The sequence below is a fragment of the Leptonychotes weddellii genome, chromosome 13, assembly GCF_054177405.1.
Source record: "Leptonychotes weddellii isolate Sample4059 chromosome 13, ASM5417740v2, whole genome shotgun sequence".
Classification (NCBI taxonomy): Eukaryota; Metazoa; Chordata; class Mammalia; order Carnivora; family Phocidae; genus Leptonychotes; species Leptonychotes weddellii.
This window is the reverse complement of record NC_138381.1, coordinates 57,464,327-57,481,480: the sequence shown is the minus strand read 5'-3', so window position 1 is coordinate 57,481,480 and position 17,154 is coordinate 57,464,327. Positions and strand designations below refer to the sequence as shown.

The following is a 17,154-nucleotide window of genomic DNA, read 5'->3' as shown; positions in this document are numbered from 1 at the left end:
TCCGCCGCGCCGGAAGCCTAGCGGGAATTGTGGGAAATGGAGTCGCGCGCACGGGCCTGTGGGAAATGTAGTTTCCGGGACGCACGGGGAGGCTTCTCCGCGGCCCCCCTCCCGCGTACCCCAAGCCCCTGGCTCTGCTCCCAGGGCGGATGTCGCGCGGGACGGGGACTCCAGATGCTCCGGGCTGACCAGAACGGGTGTGGGAGAGCCATGGCTGCATAGTACTCCTGATATACTGCCTACAGCTAACCCACGCTGGCCACCCCAATTTCGTGTGACCCTACTGTGTGCTGGCCTCACCAACTCCGCGAGATCTGCACCCTTCGGCCAAGCTGCTAGCGATCTACAGCGGATGCCATGGAGAGATTGTTTTTTTATCAACTATTTCTCAGCACCTACTGTGGGCAGAGTACAGTGCCAACATGATCCAGGCTCTGCTTTCCTGCCACTACCTTACAGTGCCACATCCAAAGTGTGACCAGATAGACTTTCCTCACTGCTTTTCTCTGTTAGACTTTTGGAATCTCAGATCCCACTGTATTTTGTAGGGGGTGGTGATATAAGGAGCCTAAGCCACATTTATTAAATTCTGGACGTGGGCAATCTTGCTTGGCCCAACAGCAATGTCCTGTCTGAACATAGTTCAGGTCCTTGCTGGAGGCCAATGGCACACAAACTTGTTGGGTGGAGGCAAGTGAGCTGGAGGTGGAATGCAAGGGGGTGGGGGAGCCTGAGAATAATTTTAGGAGGATAAGAGTTCTCCAAGATGGAATCTATGTGGCCCTTGTCTGCACCTCCGGGGTTTGGGATGGGGGGTAGGTGGCAAAAATCCTAAGTCCAAATGGTCCACAAGTGCCAAGTGGGCAATCACTAACATGGGCCTAAGAGAGTGTGAACTGGCACCTACTGATGCCTGTTAAGTGCCAGGCCCAGGCTAGGCTGTGTACACCCCTTGTCTCTGTGTCCCAAGCAGGAGCTTGGGGTGGGGTGAGGTGGAGCACAGGGAGAGAGAATGTGAGCAGGTTCCCCAGAGGGGCCCCTCTTGTCCACAGGGTTTCAGGTCTTGTGTTGATAGGAGAGCTTTTCACATCTTCAAACTTTTTTGTTCATTCTCCTAGAAATAATTTTTAAAAACTCTGTATTTAGGATGATCAACTTGTTCTAGTTTCCCTAGGACTCTTGGGTTTTAGCTCTGGAAGTCCTGCATCCCCGCAACCCCCTGGAATCCCAGGCCAACTGGCATGATTGATCACCCTATCTATATCCCTCTTGCACATTAAAAAAAAAACTGAGCTATAATTCACCTTTTTACAGTATACAATTCACTGTTTCTTAGTATTATTCACATATTCATAAGATTGTACAATCATCACCACTCTCTTGCACATTTTTTAAAAGATTTTTTATTTATTTGACAGAGAGAGAGCACAAGCCGGGGGAGCGGCAGGCAGACGGAGAGGGAGAAGCAGGCTCCCTGCTGAGCAGGGAGCCCAATGAGGGGGCTCCATCCCAGGACCTTGGGATCATGACCTGAGCCAAAGGCAGCCGCTTAACTGACTGACCCACCCAGGCGCCCCCTCTCTTGCACATTTTAAACTTTTTTTTTAAAGTGGGCTTCACACCCAACATAGGGCTTGAATTCATGACCACGAGAGCAAGAGTCATATGCTCTACTGACTGAGCCAGCTTGCCCATTTTTAGGTTGACATCTAAATACTTTTCTAAATACCTTTCCAGTGCTGTGACTGCAGTGTATCCTATATTATATATGGGCTTCAAATGCATTTTGTTATTTAGATTCAGATTACTCCACAGCCAAGCAGCTTAAAATGACATAATCAACATTTTTTATCTTTCACAGTTTTTATGGGTCAGGAATTCAGAGGAGGTTTAGCCAGGTCATGGCTCAGTGTCTCCTGAGGTTCCAGGCAGATGTGGGACTTCAGAAGGCTATGGCCTGGCTGAGACTGGAGGATCTGCCTCCAGTGCAGCTCATGCTTGGCTGGCAAATCTGTACTGGCTTTGACAGCCATCTCAGTTCCATGGAGGCCTCTCCTTAGGGCTGCTTGCGTGTCTTCATGACATGCAAGTCATGCAGACTGAGCAAGACTGAAGCTGCAACACCTTTTATGACCTGGCCTTGAAAACCACAGGCTTTTTCTTCCGCCCCATTCTATCCCTTAGAAGGCACAGTCACTAAGTCCAGCCCACATTCAAGGGGAGGAGAATTGGGCTTTACCTTTTGAAGGGAGGAGAGTCAAAGAATTTGCAGATATATTTTGAAAACACTGTATGCTCCAAATTAGCTGTTCCGATTTACTTTCTCATCAGCAATGTATGTACATTCCCACCCTCACCAACCAACACTGGATCTCATCTTATTTATATTTGCCGTGTGGATGTTGACAAAGGCTCGCTCCTTGACCAAACTTTAGTCGGGCTCCTCTGAGCCCTCTTCTTAACTAGGCCTCAACGTTGGCCTGTCTAACTCAGTCTTAACAAAGAATTCTACTAAATCAGTTCAGGGAGCATTCCCCCACCTTTGATATCTAGTCAGGTTCTTCATCCCCCAGCTCTGATAAGCCCGTTAGGACAGTTTAGCAAGAATCCCCCTTCCCTGATGTCTATTGTTAGTAGGCTCTTTAGCTATAAATCCCCAATATGTCTTTGTTGTATTCAGGGTTCAGCCTGATCGCTCTCCCTATTGACATACCCCTGTTGCAATAGTCTTCCTGAAGTCTTCCTTCCTGTTTTTACAGGTCTCAGAATGATTTTTCCTTTAACAATGTATGAAAATGTGGTGTATTTTTTGCATTTCCAGATGATTAATGAGATTGAACTTGACTTCCTTTGTTTATATCCACTGGGACTTCTTTTTCTGTGAGTTTCTAGTAAGTATCTTTTACCAGGTATTTAGTTGGTTGACTATTGGTTTTTAGAAGTTCTTTATATATTCTGGATAATAATTTTTTGTCTGTTATATATGTTGTAAAAATATTCACTGATATATTGTATCATTTGCTTTTTTTTACTTTCACTGATGTTGATGATTCTCTCAGGTATTAAATGATTTGTTTATTCTCTTTTGAGTATTATCTATTTGTGTACATTTCCACCTATCGGAATTGTTTTGTATGAATTTTTTAAAAGGTTTTGTTTATTTATTTGAGAGAGAGAGAAAGAACACAAGCAGGGAGGAGGGGCACAGGGAGAGGGAGAAGCAGACTTCCTACTGAGCAGGGAAGCCTGATGCAGGACTCGATTCCAGGCCCCCAAGATCATGACCTGAGCCGAAGGCAGATGCTTAACCAGCTGAGCCACCCAGGCACCCCTTGTGTGAATTTTTTATATACTATTTGCCACTTGCTCTCGAGTTTTTTTTTTTTTTTAAAGATTTTATTTATTTATTTGACAGAGTGACACAGCGAGAGAGGGAACACAAGCAGGGGGAGTGGGAGAGGGAGAAGCAGGCTTCCCGCCGAGCAGGGAACCCGATGTGGGGCTCGATCCAAGGACCCTGGGATCATGACCTGAGCTGAAGGCAGACGCTTAATGACTGAGCCACCCAGGCGCCCCTGCTCTCGAGTTTGTTGCAAACATTTCCTCAATTTTTTTTTTTTAAGATGTCTGTGATCAAATTGTGTAGCAGACAAGTGTGTTTGGCTTTTCCTTTGAAATATCTTCCATTGGGTTGAAGCTTGGAAAGTCTTCCATTATCTCTATCAGTTCTTTAACCAGTCTCTCAGCTTTTTATTTCTCTCCAATTCCCTCCACTTTTATTTACTTAGAACCTATTGAGTGGTAGCTCTGTTCTAGGTTCTGGAAATATAGCCCTAAAGGAGCGGACAGAAGTTTGTACGCTCAGGGAAGGCAAGATCTCCTAGACAGCAAACACATCCATGGGAGGACACCAGATGATCCTGCACACCATACCTTCTGGGGCCTCCTCTTATCTTGCCACTCTCCTCCTCTAGAATTTTCCAGTGGGAAAGCTGCTGACTTGATCTGGGTATATTTTGAGATGATGGTACCTCTAGTTCTGAACACTGGGGAATGTCCTGTCTTCTCAGTCCTGGCCAGCACCCCACCTTGCTCCTGCCCTTATCCCCTTCACTCATCCTCATCCTCTTCACCCTCCAGCTCCTTTCAATACCCTGAAGGTGCTTTCTTCAGTCTCTCCTCTTAAGCTGTGGTCCCATCTGTCCTCATCTCAGAGGCCAGACCTGGCAGTCTTCCTGTCCTTGCCTCCTTTCATACCTCAGGCACTGCAGGCTGGCTCTGCCACTCCAAGGAAAGGCCTCCCTGTAGCAGATCCAGGGGCTTTGCCTCCTCTCCCCTCTGGAGCCACCCTCACATCTAGCGCCATTGGACCTTTGAGATTACTCCTCCCCTGTCTCGTCTATGGGTTCCTGCTCTCTGGGTGTCCCCTGGAACACCAGTGCACCTTGTGCTCTGTCCTCAACTCACTCTCCTTTTCCTTATACTTGTTCTGGTTCAGTGCATCACCTCTGGCTAAAGTGTATGATATGTCCACGACTTTACCTCAAGCCTAAAAGGTCCTTAGCTGGACAACTGCAGTCTCTTTACCCTGCCTGGGGCCAAAGTGAGCCTTGTCTTCCCCCAAACTTTCTCTTCCTCCAATCTCCTTGTGACGGGGGTAACCTCATTGTTCCCCACCATCTCTTGGGCTCACTCTTCCTCACCCATCACTCATGTGTAGTGGGGAACTTGCCTCCTTCCCAGGTTTCCAGCCAGCACCTCCCTGTCCCCACTCCGTCCCCACCTGAGGCTATAGCTTCACTGCTGTCCCCATACTCAGCCTCCTCCCACCCTCTAGTCCAGTCTGCAACCCATCTTGGCATCTGCCAGGCCTGGCGGAAGGCTGCCCTCAGGGCCACATCCACCTGTACGTCCAGAGGTAGGGTCTACTTTCCAGTGTTCTCTTCAGACTCAGAAACTTCTGGTGGCCTCCGGACTACTCACTTTGCAGGATCTCATCTCCATGCCTTTACTGACACTCCCCTTCCTGGAATGCTTTTCCCATTCCCCAAAAGTTCTCATCTGTTATGTAGCTAGGGGGTTACCTCCTCCAGAGTCTTCCCAGAAGCCCATTCCCACTGGGAACCCCTGGTCCTGGAGTCTGGTCCTACTCTCCTGGCCCTTGTCTGGACTCTGGGATCAGCCAGGACAGTGCTTCTGTTTCATTTATTTTCTTCCTCATTCCCGTACACCTTTTTAAACCATGAGCCATCCCTAGCCACATCCTTCCCCCACACTTCATAACGCCTCTTAATAAACAACAGTGTAGGATATCCCGACTTTATCAAGAGGCTCTGCTGGCTGGAACCTCCGGCTGGACACGGCAATTACAAATGAGCCTCGGAGGACAAGATCCTCTTGCAGGTGAGGCTAGAAAAATGAATACCAAGAGCTTCCTGGCGGACTGCTGGGTCCAGCCCTTTGGGTTGGGAATTGGATTTACTTCAGAATCTCAGTAAACGGGATAACACCTGTTCACACAGGCAGTTTATCTCTTCTCCCCAACATCCAGCAGAGGGCAGGCGATCAGCAGAAGCACTGTGAACTAATGGGACCGCGAGGGAGGGAGGGAATGAGCGAGAGGGAATGAAATGAGGGAATGAGTAAGAAACGTAATGAGGAGTAAAGGAATAAAGGAGAAAAGGGAGAAAATGAGTGAGCGAAGGAACGAAAAAGTGAGAGAATGAAAGAGAGAGGAAACGAGAGAATGACGGAGGAAATAGATTTACAGGGCGCGACCCTTCCCAAAAGGCCCTGCTTCATTTATTCACTTATTCATTCGTTCAGCCCCGCCCCGTGCCAGGAGCTATGCTAGGTGTAGAGAGGCACGGTCACCCAGGCAGCTGGAGCTCTGCTCCGCTGAGCTAAGACCAGAGCTACGCCCGCGGAAAAGCTGCCTCGGGCGGCGCCCCTCCTCCCGCCAGAGCTCGGCGCCCCTCCCCCAGCACCCCAGCGAGACGTCCCCCGGCCTCCGTCTACACCCGGCTGGCGCCTGCGCGGCGCAGTCACGTGACTCGCCGAGGCCCGCCCCCCTCCCCCCGCGGCCGGCCGCCCGCCCCGCCCCCGCCTCTGGCGAGTGCGGCCTCAGCTTGCGGCGGCACCAGGTGAGCTGCCAGGCGCGGGCCCGGTGGGCCGGGTGGCAGCGAGCGCGGGTGGCGGGCGGCCGGCGGCAGCGGGGCCCGGGCGAGCAGCCCTGGGGGGCGCGGGGACGCAGGGGCGGGCGCGGGCCGGAGGTGCGGGAGTGGAGGCCTGAGGCGAGTCCCGCGGCCTGACGTGGCGGGGGCGCGGCGGGGGCGCGGCGGGGGCGCGGCGGGGGCGCGGCTGGGCGGGGAGCTGGCGCTAGCGGAGATACAGGACCTCCACACCCCTGCGGGATCCGCGGGCCTCCTAGCCCTTGGGCTGGCCTGTCGCCCGCGGCGGGTCTGAGCGCGGCCTTCCCAGCCGCGACCCTCGGTACTGTGCGCGGGCGGGTCCTGCAACAGGCGGGTGGGGCGGGGCCGGACTGCCACCACCTGGTGTGACCTTGGACCTCGGCCTGCGAGCCTCAGTTTCCTCAGCAGCTCACCGGGGCCGGGGGTCGGGGGCCCGCGGGCTGCAGCCGAGGAAGTCCAACCTCGCCAGCTCGCGCGGTTTCCAAAAAGAAGCCGGGGATCGCGCTGTCATTGCAAAATCTCCGGGTCCTGGGTCCCGAAGCGTTGGCCGCGGGTTCTGACTACTTCCAATCTTGCGCGGGCCGGAGTCGATGGGTCGTCATCGCCTTATGCCTGGGGACCTTTTCGCGCCAGGCCTCCCTGAGGCCGGGCCTGGCCGCAGGTTTGGTGCACCAAGATGCCCCAACTCAGCTTTCTGGAAGACTCATTCCAGAGCGCATCCGAGTTGGCACTCCTATGATGGCTCCCCATTCTGGAAATTAGTACCTACTCCCTCCTCTCCTCTTCCCAACTGTCCCTTATCCCTTTGTTGCAGACCTTGCTTCATGCTGCCAAGGATTGGGGTTCATTGAAGGCAGACAATGTTTTGGGGCGCTTCAGAGGACTGAGGGGTGCCTGCTCAGTAAATGGTGTTGAGTTGAAAATTCTTCAAAAATACTTTTGACGCTGTCATCCATGAGTTCATAAAAAATCATTTTACGTCCTTCAGTTTGTACCTACTTGGGACATAAATCTTCCTTCCTGCTCCCCTCAAAAGCTTTGAACAAACAGCACAGAGTGGAGGGGCCTTGCTTGTGATGAGTCGAATCAGAGATGTTACGGAGCTGGAAGGAACTTAATCTAGGGAAAGACTTAATGATAGAGTAATCCCTGTAAAATGAATAGGAGAAAGAAGGTGCCACCAAGTGAGCTTCCAAGAACATTCATGGGAAAGAATCACAAAAGAAGTGTTGCATTTGACTTAATTTTTTATTTTTTGAAATTTTGTTAATTACCAAAACGTAGTTGCACTGTGAAATGCTGTTTTTCATCTAAGTCAACAAAGAGTAAAAAGAAACGCTATTGGTGGGCTAGATGGTGGTCGGAACCAGGTTCTCATACTTTGCTGGTGGGAGAATCAATTAGTATAACCTCTATGGAGGGCAATTTGGCAATATGCATTCAAATGACAAATAAACATTAAAATTCGAATGATCCAGCAGTTATGTATCTAGATTTTTTCCTCAGATAACTGCTGCATATGTGGCATATCGAAATGATTTTCAATGTGTAACTGTTTGCAAAAGCAAACAATTGGAGGAAACCTAGATGTCTCTCTGAAAAGGGTTGGTTAAATAACATGCGGTTATCCATACAATGGACTGTGGGAGGGATATTAAGTTTTCATATGCAGAAGTTAATGAAGGGGGGAAACGGTGTAGATTTCCAGATTTGCCTTTGAATCTGTAGATGTCCCCTACTAGGGAAGGTAGAATCCCAGTTTTCTTCTGGGAGAGGATCTGGTTGGGGCATAAGTGGGAGGAAAATTTAAGTTTCATAACATACCTTTCTGTGCCTTTTGAATTTGAATGTGAACATATTAAAAAATAAGTTTGAGAATTTAGTTTTTAAATATTTCATACTAACAGAAAAGTTACTACCTCTCCCTATCGGATCCTAATGTTTTGTCTGATTTGTTTTTTTTGTTTGTTTGTTTTAAAGAAATAAAACATTCCCTTTTTCCTTCCTGGAGAAAATCATGATCCTGAATTCCTTTAATGTGCCTATGTATGTTCTACTGTAACGCCTATCTACAAGCAAAATTGGACGGTATTTTGTTGTGTGATTTCAAACTTTTTGTATTATATGTATTCTGCAGTGTGCTTTTTTTTCCTTTGCATGGCTTTGAGATTTCTCCATGTTGATGATTATAGCTTGAGTTCTAGTTTGCCCGTTTTAACTGTTGTCTAGTATTCTGTTGGCTCACTGTGTTGCAGCATCCATTCCTCTGAGGATGGACATACTGGTCGTGGCCAATGCTTGCTTTATGAACAAGGCTGTGTTGTGTGGTCTTGAATGTGTTGCACTCTGAGCTATGCTCCTACAGAGCAGGGAATTGGTTTGTTTTCTTCACACTGCCCTCAGCACCTAGCTTAGTTCCTTAAATTGTGCTTGGTAAATGTGCTTTGCTTGCCCAAGGAGGCAGTCTTCTACTGTATTCTGTACTCCGTAGTAAGTGTAGCTGCTATGGATCCCTTCTCAAAGGGGCAGAGAAGTTCTGACGTGGGGTTGATGTCTGTTGGAGCAGTCAGTCCCCGCTGCCACCCTTAGGGAAGGAGGCCTTCTTAACTCCCTGGTGGTCACGGTACTGAGGAGGAAGCTTAGACTTGGAGATAATGAGCTAAGTGCTCAGAGTCATGTGGTTACAAGTGGTACCAACAGTCATGGAGTTTTGCAATGTGGGTGAGATAAAGCCCTAGCTGGTGGGTAGATAGAACAGCTTCAGTGATGGAGCATGCCTGTTTTGTTCTTGATACAGTGACAGAGGGAGAAGAGATTGAACTAGACCTTGACCAATATGGGGTTATAAAGAGACAGGTCTAGGTGGGAGTCTGATGGTGTTTAGAGGATGACAGGTGTCCCTTTTGATCTAAGGGCTAGTGACAGGGTATATGGGAAAGGAGCATTTTGAGCCAGATCATGGGGAGACCTAAGCAGAAGGTAGTAGGGAGCCAGTGCTTGAGAAGTCAGGTGGTATACTCACTGGGCATTTGGGGACCACCAGCGGCCTGAGCTGGGGAGATGGAGAGGATGGGACAGGAGGAAGGAAACCATTTGGGAGTGTCATTGTTGTGGTGTGACCCAGAGTGGTGGCCATGGAGGAATAAGTGGATGGGCATCTGAAATAGGAGAGAAGGAATCAGAACTAGAGGATCTGATAGATGCAGGTATAAAAAGAAAAGAGATCATTGAAACCATGAGGTTTCCGATGTGGAACTTGTGGCTGTATGAATAAGAAAACTAGACCAGTGGGGCCCTCCCCACTGTTGGCTGGATTAGGCATCGAGCTGGAGGTGCATTTGGGAATATAGGGTAGATTCTTGGGAAAGAGGGATGGGATGGGGCAGGGTGTGTTGGCTGAAGGGATCAGAAAAGAGAGCATTGCTTGGGGCAGAGTTTCAAGTCAAGAGAGGTGGTTAATGGGGGCTACCCCTTGCCCGGCCTGTCTGTGTGTGAGCCAGTCCAGGGTGCGGAGGAAGCAGTGGGTAGGTGGGTGAAGGTTCCAAATCCAGGAGGCACACTGAGGGACCAGCACAGAGGGGAATGGGGCATGTTCAATGGGAAGCAGCGGAGAATCCAAAGCAATCAGGTGTGCTCCAGAGCTGTAGTAGTGAGGACAGAGGCCTCTTCATTTCGGCAAGGTTTTTTTGTTTGTTCATTTGTTTAAGTAGGCGCCATGCCCAGCGTGGAACCCAGTGCAGGGCTTGAGCTCTGAACCCTGAGATCAAGATCTGAGCTGAGATCAAGAGTCAGATGCTTAACCATCTGAGCCACCCAGGGACCGCAGTTTGGCAAGTTTTATAGTAGAATCTATTTTTCTTTTTCTCCACCCCCCACCCCCGCTTTTTAAAAATTTTAAGTAGTCTCCACACCCAACATGGGGCTTGAACTCACAATCCTGAGATTAAGAGTCCCAGGCTCTACTGACTTTGAGTTAGCCAGGTGCTCCTTTCATTTTTTTTTCTCTTAAAGATACAGTACAGGGAATTGGAGAAGAACTAATTTGGGGGAGGGGATATTGGAATGGCCGTAGTGGCCACAGGCAGTGTGGCAGGTGACCCCTGAGCTCCCACTTGCTGGCTGGGTGGCAGTGCTGGGGCTAGAGTGCTTAGCTCAGCCCCAGAGTGCAGGGCAGGACTGGCTGCCCCTGACTCAGAATGCACGGCCAAAGTGTGTTTGAGGTAGGTTTGTTTGACTGATTGGGTTTCTGAGGCTTCAACCCAAATCACTGTGCATGTTTTGAACATACTCAATTATTACAAAGTAACCTTGAACTAAAAACATGCTGCAGATGATCTTGAATGCACCAGCTCTAGTTCAGATTACTGTGCTTGACTCTCAGAATCTTGGTAAAAGAAGACAGGTCCTGGACCCTCCCCTGGGTATCCTGGCCAGCACTCAAGTCTGTTGTCATTTTTATGCATCCATTCCTGTGTGAGGGAACCCAGTTTTGTACTTTCTCTCTCTCTTTTTTATTTTTTATTAAAAAGATTTTATTTATTTATTTATTTGACAGAGACAGAGAGAGAGCACAAGCAGGGGGAGTGGGAGAGGGAGAAGCAGGCTTCCCACAGAGCAGGGAGCCCGATGCGGGGCTCGATCCCAGGACCCTGGGATCATGACCTGAGCCGCAGGCAGGTGCTCAACTGACTGAGCCACCCATGCGCCCCTCTTTTTTTAAAAAGATTTTATTTATTTGAGAGACAGAGCATGAGAGAAAGAGATCACGAGCATGGGGGGAGGGTATAGGGAGAGCAGACTCCCTACTGAACAGGGAGCCCAATGCGTGACTCATCCCAGGACCCTGGGATCATGACCTGAGCCGAAGACCGACTTAGCCACCTGGGTACCCCTTTCTCTTTTTTTGAAGCAAACTCTACTGCCAATATGGGGCTCGAACTCACAACCTGGAGATTAAGAGTTGCATGCTCTACCAACTAAGCCAGCCAGGTGACCCAGTTTTGTTTTCTCTCAATGGGAGAGAGGAAGAGCTCTTTGAGAACCTGGTCTGTGCTTTATATTTATCGTTTACCAATTTTAGATTTCCCCAAGAGGCGGGGTGCTTTTATTTCCCTTTTCATTTGAGGAACCTGAGACAGGTTGGTCATGTGGTGAGTCCCTGGTAGGCCTGGGGCCCCAACCGAGGTCAGTCTGTCTGCGGAACCCTTCTGTTTCCCAGAGATGTTGAAGGAGATAAAATTTAATGAAGAATCCTGGAGTTGAAGGGACACAGGTCTTCAGGAAGGAGGCCCCAAGTCTGTAGAAGCAGTGGGAGGGGAGAGGGAATTCGTGGGTTTAAAGCCCACAGGGGAAGCCCAGGTGAGCTGGTGGGAGGAACAAGTGCCACGGGCAGCAGGTGCCACTGGGCCAGTCTGTGCACTGTGCGGTGTTGCTTCCCTGGCTTATTCCCTGTCCCCTCTGTCTTCAGCTGACAGCCGCAGTGGTGAGGTCTGGTGTGGTGGTCAGGATGGCGGAGGAGCAGGAGTTCACCCAGCTGTGCAAGTTTCCTGTGCAGCCCTCACACCCGCATTGTGTCAACAACACCTACCGGAGTGCACAGCACTCGCAGGCCTTGCTCCGGGGGCTGCTGGCTCTCCGGGACAGTGGCATCCTCTTTGATGTTGTCCTGGTGGTGGAGGGGAGACACATTGAGGCCCATCGAATCCTGCTGGCTGCGTCCTGTGATTACTTCAGGTGAGTTACATTCACATGTTCTCACAAGTAAAGTAGCACAGGTAATCCTGGCTCCACTAGGTGTTTGTGTTGGCACCCACAGTGACCCGGTGGGACGAACCAGTCAGAAGCTGCCAAGTCCCCTGCTCTCCCCGAGCTCCCACTGCTTGTTACAGTGACTCACCAACACTGAGTGGGACAGAGGGGTCTTGGAATCTGTTTTTCTTTCTACTTTTTTTTTTTTTTTTAAGATTTTATTTATTTGAGAGGGAGAGTGAGCGAGAGAGAGCAGAGCACAAGCGGGGGGGGGGGGCAGAGGGAGAGGGAGGAGCAGACTCCCTGCTGAGCAAGAAGCCTGATGCCGGGAGATCCCAGGACCCTGGGATCACGACCTGAGTCGAAGGCAGACACTTAACTGACTGAGCCACCCACGCACCCCTGAATCTGTTTTTCTTTCAGCTCTTCTGGGACATGTTTTCTTTTTCCTTTTTTTTTTTTTTTTTAAGTAATCTCTAGCCAGTGTGGGTGGGGCTGGAATTCACAGCCCTGAGATTAAGAGTGGTATGCTCTTCTGAGCCAGCCAGGCTCCCACCTTTTTTCCTGTTTCTTAAAAGACAACACGCTTGACTTTACTTGTCCTGTTGCATTTTATAAAATGAATTTTCTATATCTTGGTATAAAACAGATTTTGTTTCCGTTTACTCTGGTTTCCCCAACATTTCATTTTGAGAAATTTCAGATCTGTGGAAAGTTGAAAGAATAATATTACGTACACCTGGGGGCGCCTGGGTGGCGCAGTTGGTTAAGCGACTGCCTTTGGCTCAGGTCATGATCCTGGAGTCCGGGGATCGAGTCCCGCATCGAGCTCCCTGCTCGGCGGGGAGCCTGCTTCTCCCTCTGACCCTCCCCCCTCTCATGTGCTCTCTCTCTCTCATTCTCTCTCTCAAATAAATAAATAAAATCTTAAAAAAAAAAAATATTACGTACACCTGAATACCAGTTGTTACATTTTACTGTATTTGCTTTCTCTTCAGCACAAAGACATATACACACCTTTTTTAAGATATTGGCACTTTATGCCTTAAACTTTCAGTGTCCCCTCCGCCCCCCAGTGGTGTTCTTATAATGCTAACTAGAAGCCCACATGAGCCTGGTCATCAGGTTTCGGGTCCCTGTGGGTGCTGAGGCCAAGGCCAAGTGGTCAGTTGTGTATACACATTGTCCACACAGCCATGTGATGTGGGAAGTTGTGCCTTTTGTGCCCGTTCCCTGGCCATCTTCCTTCTCATCTTTTTTTTTTTTGGTTAAGATTGTATTTATTTATTTGTTTGACAGAGAGCGAGCACACACGCACATGAGCAGGCAAAGGGACGAGTAGACTCCCCGCTGAGTGCAGAGCCCCGCTCGCCCCCAGTCTGAGATCATGACCTTAGTAGAAATCAGATGTTCAACCGACTGAGCCACCCAGGTGCCCCACACCCTCTCATCTTGAGGGCCTAAGCCTCTGACCTTCCTCCTTCCCCCCCCACCCCCCCGCCCTTGGATTCTTGGTCCCTTAGGGTTTCTGTGGCCTCCTTCATGACCCCATCCCAGCCATTGGCACATTGGGAAGAATTGGTGCCACTACCCTCGTTGTATCCTGGTGAGAGGAGGAGCCCCAGCCCCAGCCACCTGATTCCCATTCCAGCTCTGATTCTGTTTCATTGTTTCGTCTTCAAGTATTAGTTACAGTTCTCAGTTTTTGTTTTCATTTTGTTTTGTTTTAAAGGTTTTATTTATTTGAGAGAGAGAGGGAGTGTGTGGCGGGGGTAGGAGTGGGAGTGGGAGGGGAGGGGCAGAGGGGAAAGGAGAGAGAATCTGAAGCAGACTCTGCACTCAGCATAGAGCCTGACTTGGGGCTCGATCCCACGACTGCGAGATCATGACCTGAGCCAAAACCAAGAGTCAGGTGCTTAACCTACTGATCCACCCAGGTGCCCCTGTTTTTTTGTTTTTTAGAGTAATCTCTATTCCCAGCGTGAGGCTTGAACTCATGACCCAGAGATCGAGAGTCGCACACTCCACTGACTGAGCCAGTCAGGTGCCCCAGTTCTCATTTTTTGGTTTTAGGAACTGTCAAGTGAAATATTTCTTCATGGTTTAAGTACCTCCTATTCTCCAGAAGGAGTTTATAGAGAGCATGACCGGTGGTGGCCTAGGGCAGACATGGCCAGGCTTTCTTGCCTTGACTTTTGCTGTTACTCAGCAGTGCTGCCCTTCTCTGCCTTTCCTGCCCTGCAGTGTTATCTTCTGGGCCCAGCTGAGGTGCCTCTTCCTCTGGGGAGCTTTCTCTAGTTGCCCTGCACCCTTTCCCAGCCTCTGGCTCTCAGGGCTGGCTCCTCCCTTCAGGAGGCTGCTGACCCCTCGGGGACAGAGAGCTGCATGGCCCTGGATCACCCTTGTCTTGGGAGACACCCCCTGCAGGAATCCTCCTTTGGTGTATACTCTGTGCAAGGTTTAGGGATTGACTAAACCGTGCATCTTGGGTCTTGTTTTTTTGACTTGTGGTAATAACTGTCCACTGTACTAATCTTTTGGCTCCCGTGGCCCCCTCCTGCTTTGCCCTGTCTACTTCTGTGCTGGTTCCTGTGCTCCCCACCCCTGTGTGTCAGGCACAAGTGTTCTGTCCTGCATGTGGCCTCCCTGGATCATATATCTCTCCCTCAGTTTTCATACTGTGAATTATAAGATAGTCAACTATACTCAACTCAATGCCTGTGATTTTGAAAATTTGGATAAAATTGATGATTTTGTAGAAAGTATATGTGGACAGAACTTCACCCCTGAAAAAGAAAGTTATATTCTCCACAAAAACATGAAGCCCAGACATGTCCTGGGGAGTTGTGCCTTTTATGACACAGACTCTGATGCCCTTTAAACTTTCAGAGCAGAGAAAGAGAAAGGAAGTCTCCAAAAAAAAAATTTTTTTGAAGATGTTATTTATTTATTTGACAGCACAAGCCAGGGGGTGGCGGAAGGAAAGGGAGAAGCAGGCTCCCCACTGAGCAGGGAGCCCGATGCAGGGCTTGATCTCAGGGCCCTGGGATCATGACCTGAGCCGAAGGCAGACCCTTAACTGACTGACACCCAGGCATCCCTCTAAAAAATTTTTTTAAAGATTTTATTTATTTATTTATTGAGCAAGCGAGAGAGAGAAAGCACGAGTTGTGGTGGGGGAGCAGAGGGAGAGGGACAAGCAGACTCCATGCTGAGCACCGAGCCCAATGGGGACTTGATTCCACAACCCCAAGATCCTGAGCTGAAATCAAGAGTCGGACACTTGGGGGGCCTGGGTGGCTCAGTCGTTAAGTGTCTGCCTTCAGCTCGGGTCATGATCCCAGGGTCCTGGGATCGAGCCCCGCCAATGGGCTCCCTGCTCCACGGGAAGCCTGCTTCTCCCTCTCCCACTCCGCCTGCTTGTGTTCCCTCTCTCTCTGTGTCTCTCTCTGTCAAATAAATAAAATCTTAAAAAAAAAAAAAGAGTCGGACACTTAACCAACTGAGCCATCCAGGCGCCCCTGAGAGTTTTCACATTTTTTAAAGAGAGTTACATAACATTGGTATCAAAATTGGACAGATAGCCAAGATAAAAGAAAATTGCAGCTCATTTGTGAATGACAGTGTGGAGCCTTCAGTGAGACCTCAGTCCAGAGCTCCTCAGCACTACCATCCCTGTCCCTAATGTATTGCAAAGCAGCAGACCCTAGCCCAGGGGGGCTTCGTTCCATGTTATTCACTCAAAGGGGACCTTTTACAGATATCAGCATCCATTCCTGCAGCTAAAATACTTTTTTTAAAAACGATTTTATTTTTTTATTTTTGAGAGAGCACGCGTGCGTGTGCATAAGCAGGGGGAGTGTCAGGCAGAGGGAGAAGCAGGCAGGGAGCCCAATGCGGGACTCAATCCCGGGACCCTGGCATCATGACCTGAGCCGAAGGCAGATGCTCAACGACTGAGCCACCCAGGCATCCCTAAAATACTTTTTGAATTGGTGAAAAAAAATTAAAGGCACCAGTTTACCCCTGCCCTCCCACATCATCTCCCCACCTCACCCCCCCCAACCATGGTAACTATTTTTAAAAGTTCCTCTTTATCCATACACAGTTTCTTTTTGCAAATACTAGTCCAGAATTCTGAAACCCCCAAAGCCCTGCAATTTGAAAGTTGTTTTGTTTTTTTGTTCCACTGTGTTGCTGAAACTTCTAAAGTGTATTCAGGGAGTCTCCTAGAGCTGTTTTTGTTAGTTGATAGCTGTCCAGTCATTAATTTTGTGGGGGGAATGGGGAAAGCTGGGTTCTCCCGCATTGCCATTTTTTCCACGAGTTTTTGTTTTTTAAATTTTGGTCCAAATCTATTAAACTACAAAACCTGCCCTAAACTGATGTGAGGCTAATTTTATTTTTATCCTACTTAGTATATGTCTTTTACATTTTGCTTTGGAAATACTAAGGAGTTTGGATGTGAGGTACTGACCCAGACCCTGCAGGCGTGTGACATCACACATGGCATGGGTGCAGTGTTTCTCCAGTTGAAATCTCTTGAATTCTTTTTTTTTTTTTTTTAAGATTTTATTTATTTGACAGAGAGAGACACAGCGAGAGAGGGAACACAAGCAGAGGGGGTGGAAGAGGGAGAAGCAGGCTTCCCGCGGAGCAGGGAGCCCGATGCGGGGCTCGATCCCAGGACCCTGGGATCATGACCTGAGCTGAAGGCAGACGCTTAACCGACTGAGCCACCCAGGCGCCCCTGAAATCTCTTGAATTCTGAAACATACTTGGACTCCAGGGTTTGGACCAGGGATTGGGGGCCTGAACAAGCTGACGTAGGGAATGTTTCCGATTGTACATCTGAGGGCGCTCATTGGACATCTGGTTATGATATCCTAGCAGCAGAGGCGGCCCTCATTCTGCAGTGTTCTGTGCTGTTCATGCCCCCCACTTACTCTGTCGGTGCCCTGCTGTGATTTTTCAGCACATGATAAGACTTACCGTCTTAACTGTTTTGTTTTTTTTTTTTAAGATTTTTATTTATTGGGGCGCCTGGGTGGCTCAGATGGTTAAGCGTCTGCCTTCGGCTCAGGTCATGATCCTGGAGTCCCGGGATTGAGTCCCACATCGGGCTCCCTGCTCGGCGGGGAGTCTGCTTCTCCTCCCTCTGACCCTCCTCCCTCTCCTGCTCTGTCTCTCGTTCTCTCTCTCTCAAATAAATAAA

General features: G+C 49.3%; 1 protein-coding gene across 4 annotated transcripts in view; it reads left to right on the top strand.

The window, feature by feature from the left end:
• Positions 1-6,063: 6,063 nt before the first annotated feature.
• Positions 6,064-17,154, top strand: part of KLHL22 (kelch like family member 22) — a 36,207-nt gene continuing 25,116 nt past the window's right edge. For 2 of the 4 annotated variants that reach the window (XM_081801654.1, XM_081801657.1), the window contains exons 1-2: positions 6,071-6,143; positions 11,659-11,924. In XM_081801654.1, the coding sequence (XP_081657780.1) occupies positions 11,698-11,924 (227 nt within the window). In that variant the 5' untranslated portion in view covers positions 6,071-6,143; positions 11,659-11,697. Of the gene's footprint in view, positions 6,144-6,406; positions 6,493-8,171; positions 8,280-11,658; positions 11,925-17,154 lie in introns of those variants that run through there. The other 2 variants (XM_081801655.1, XM_081801656.1) reach the window with 2 other exon arrangements.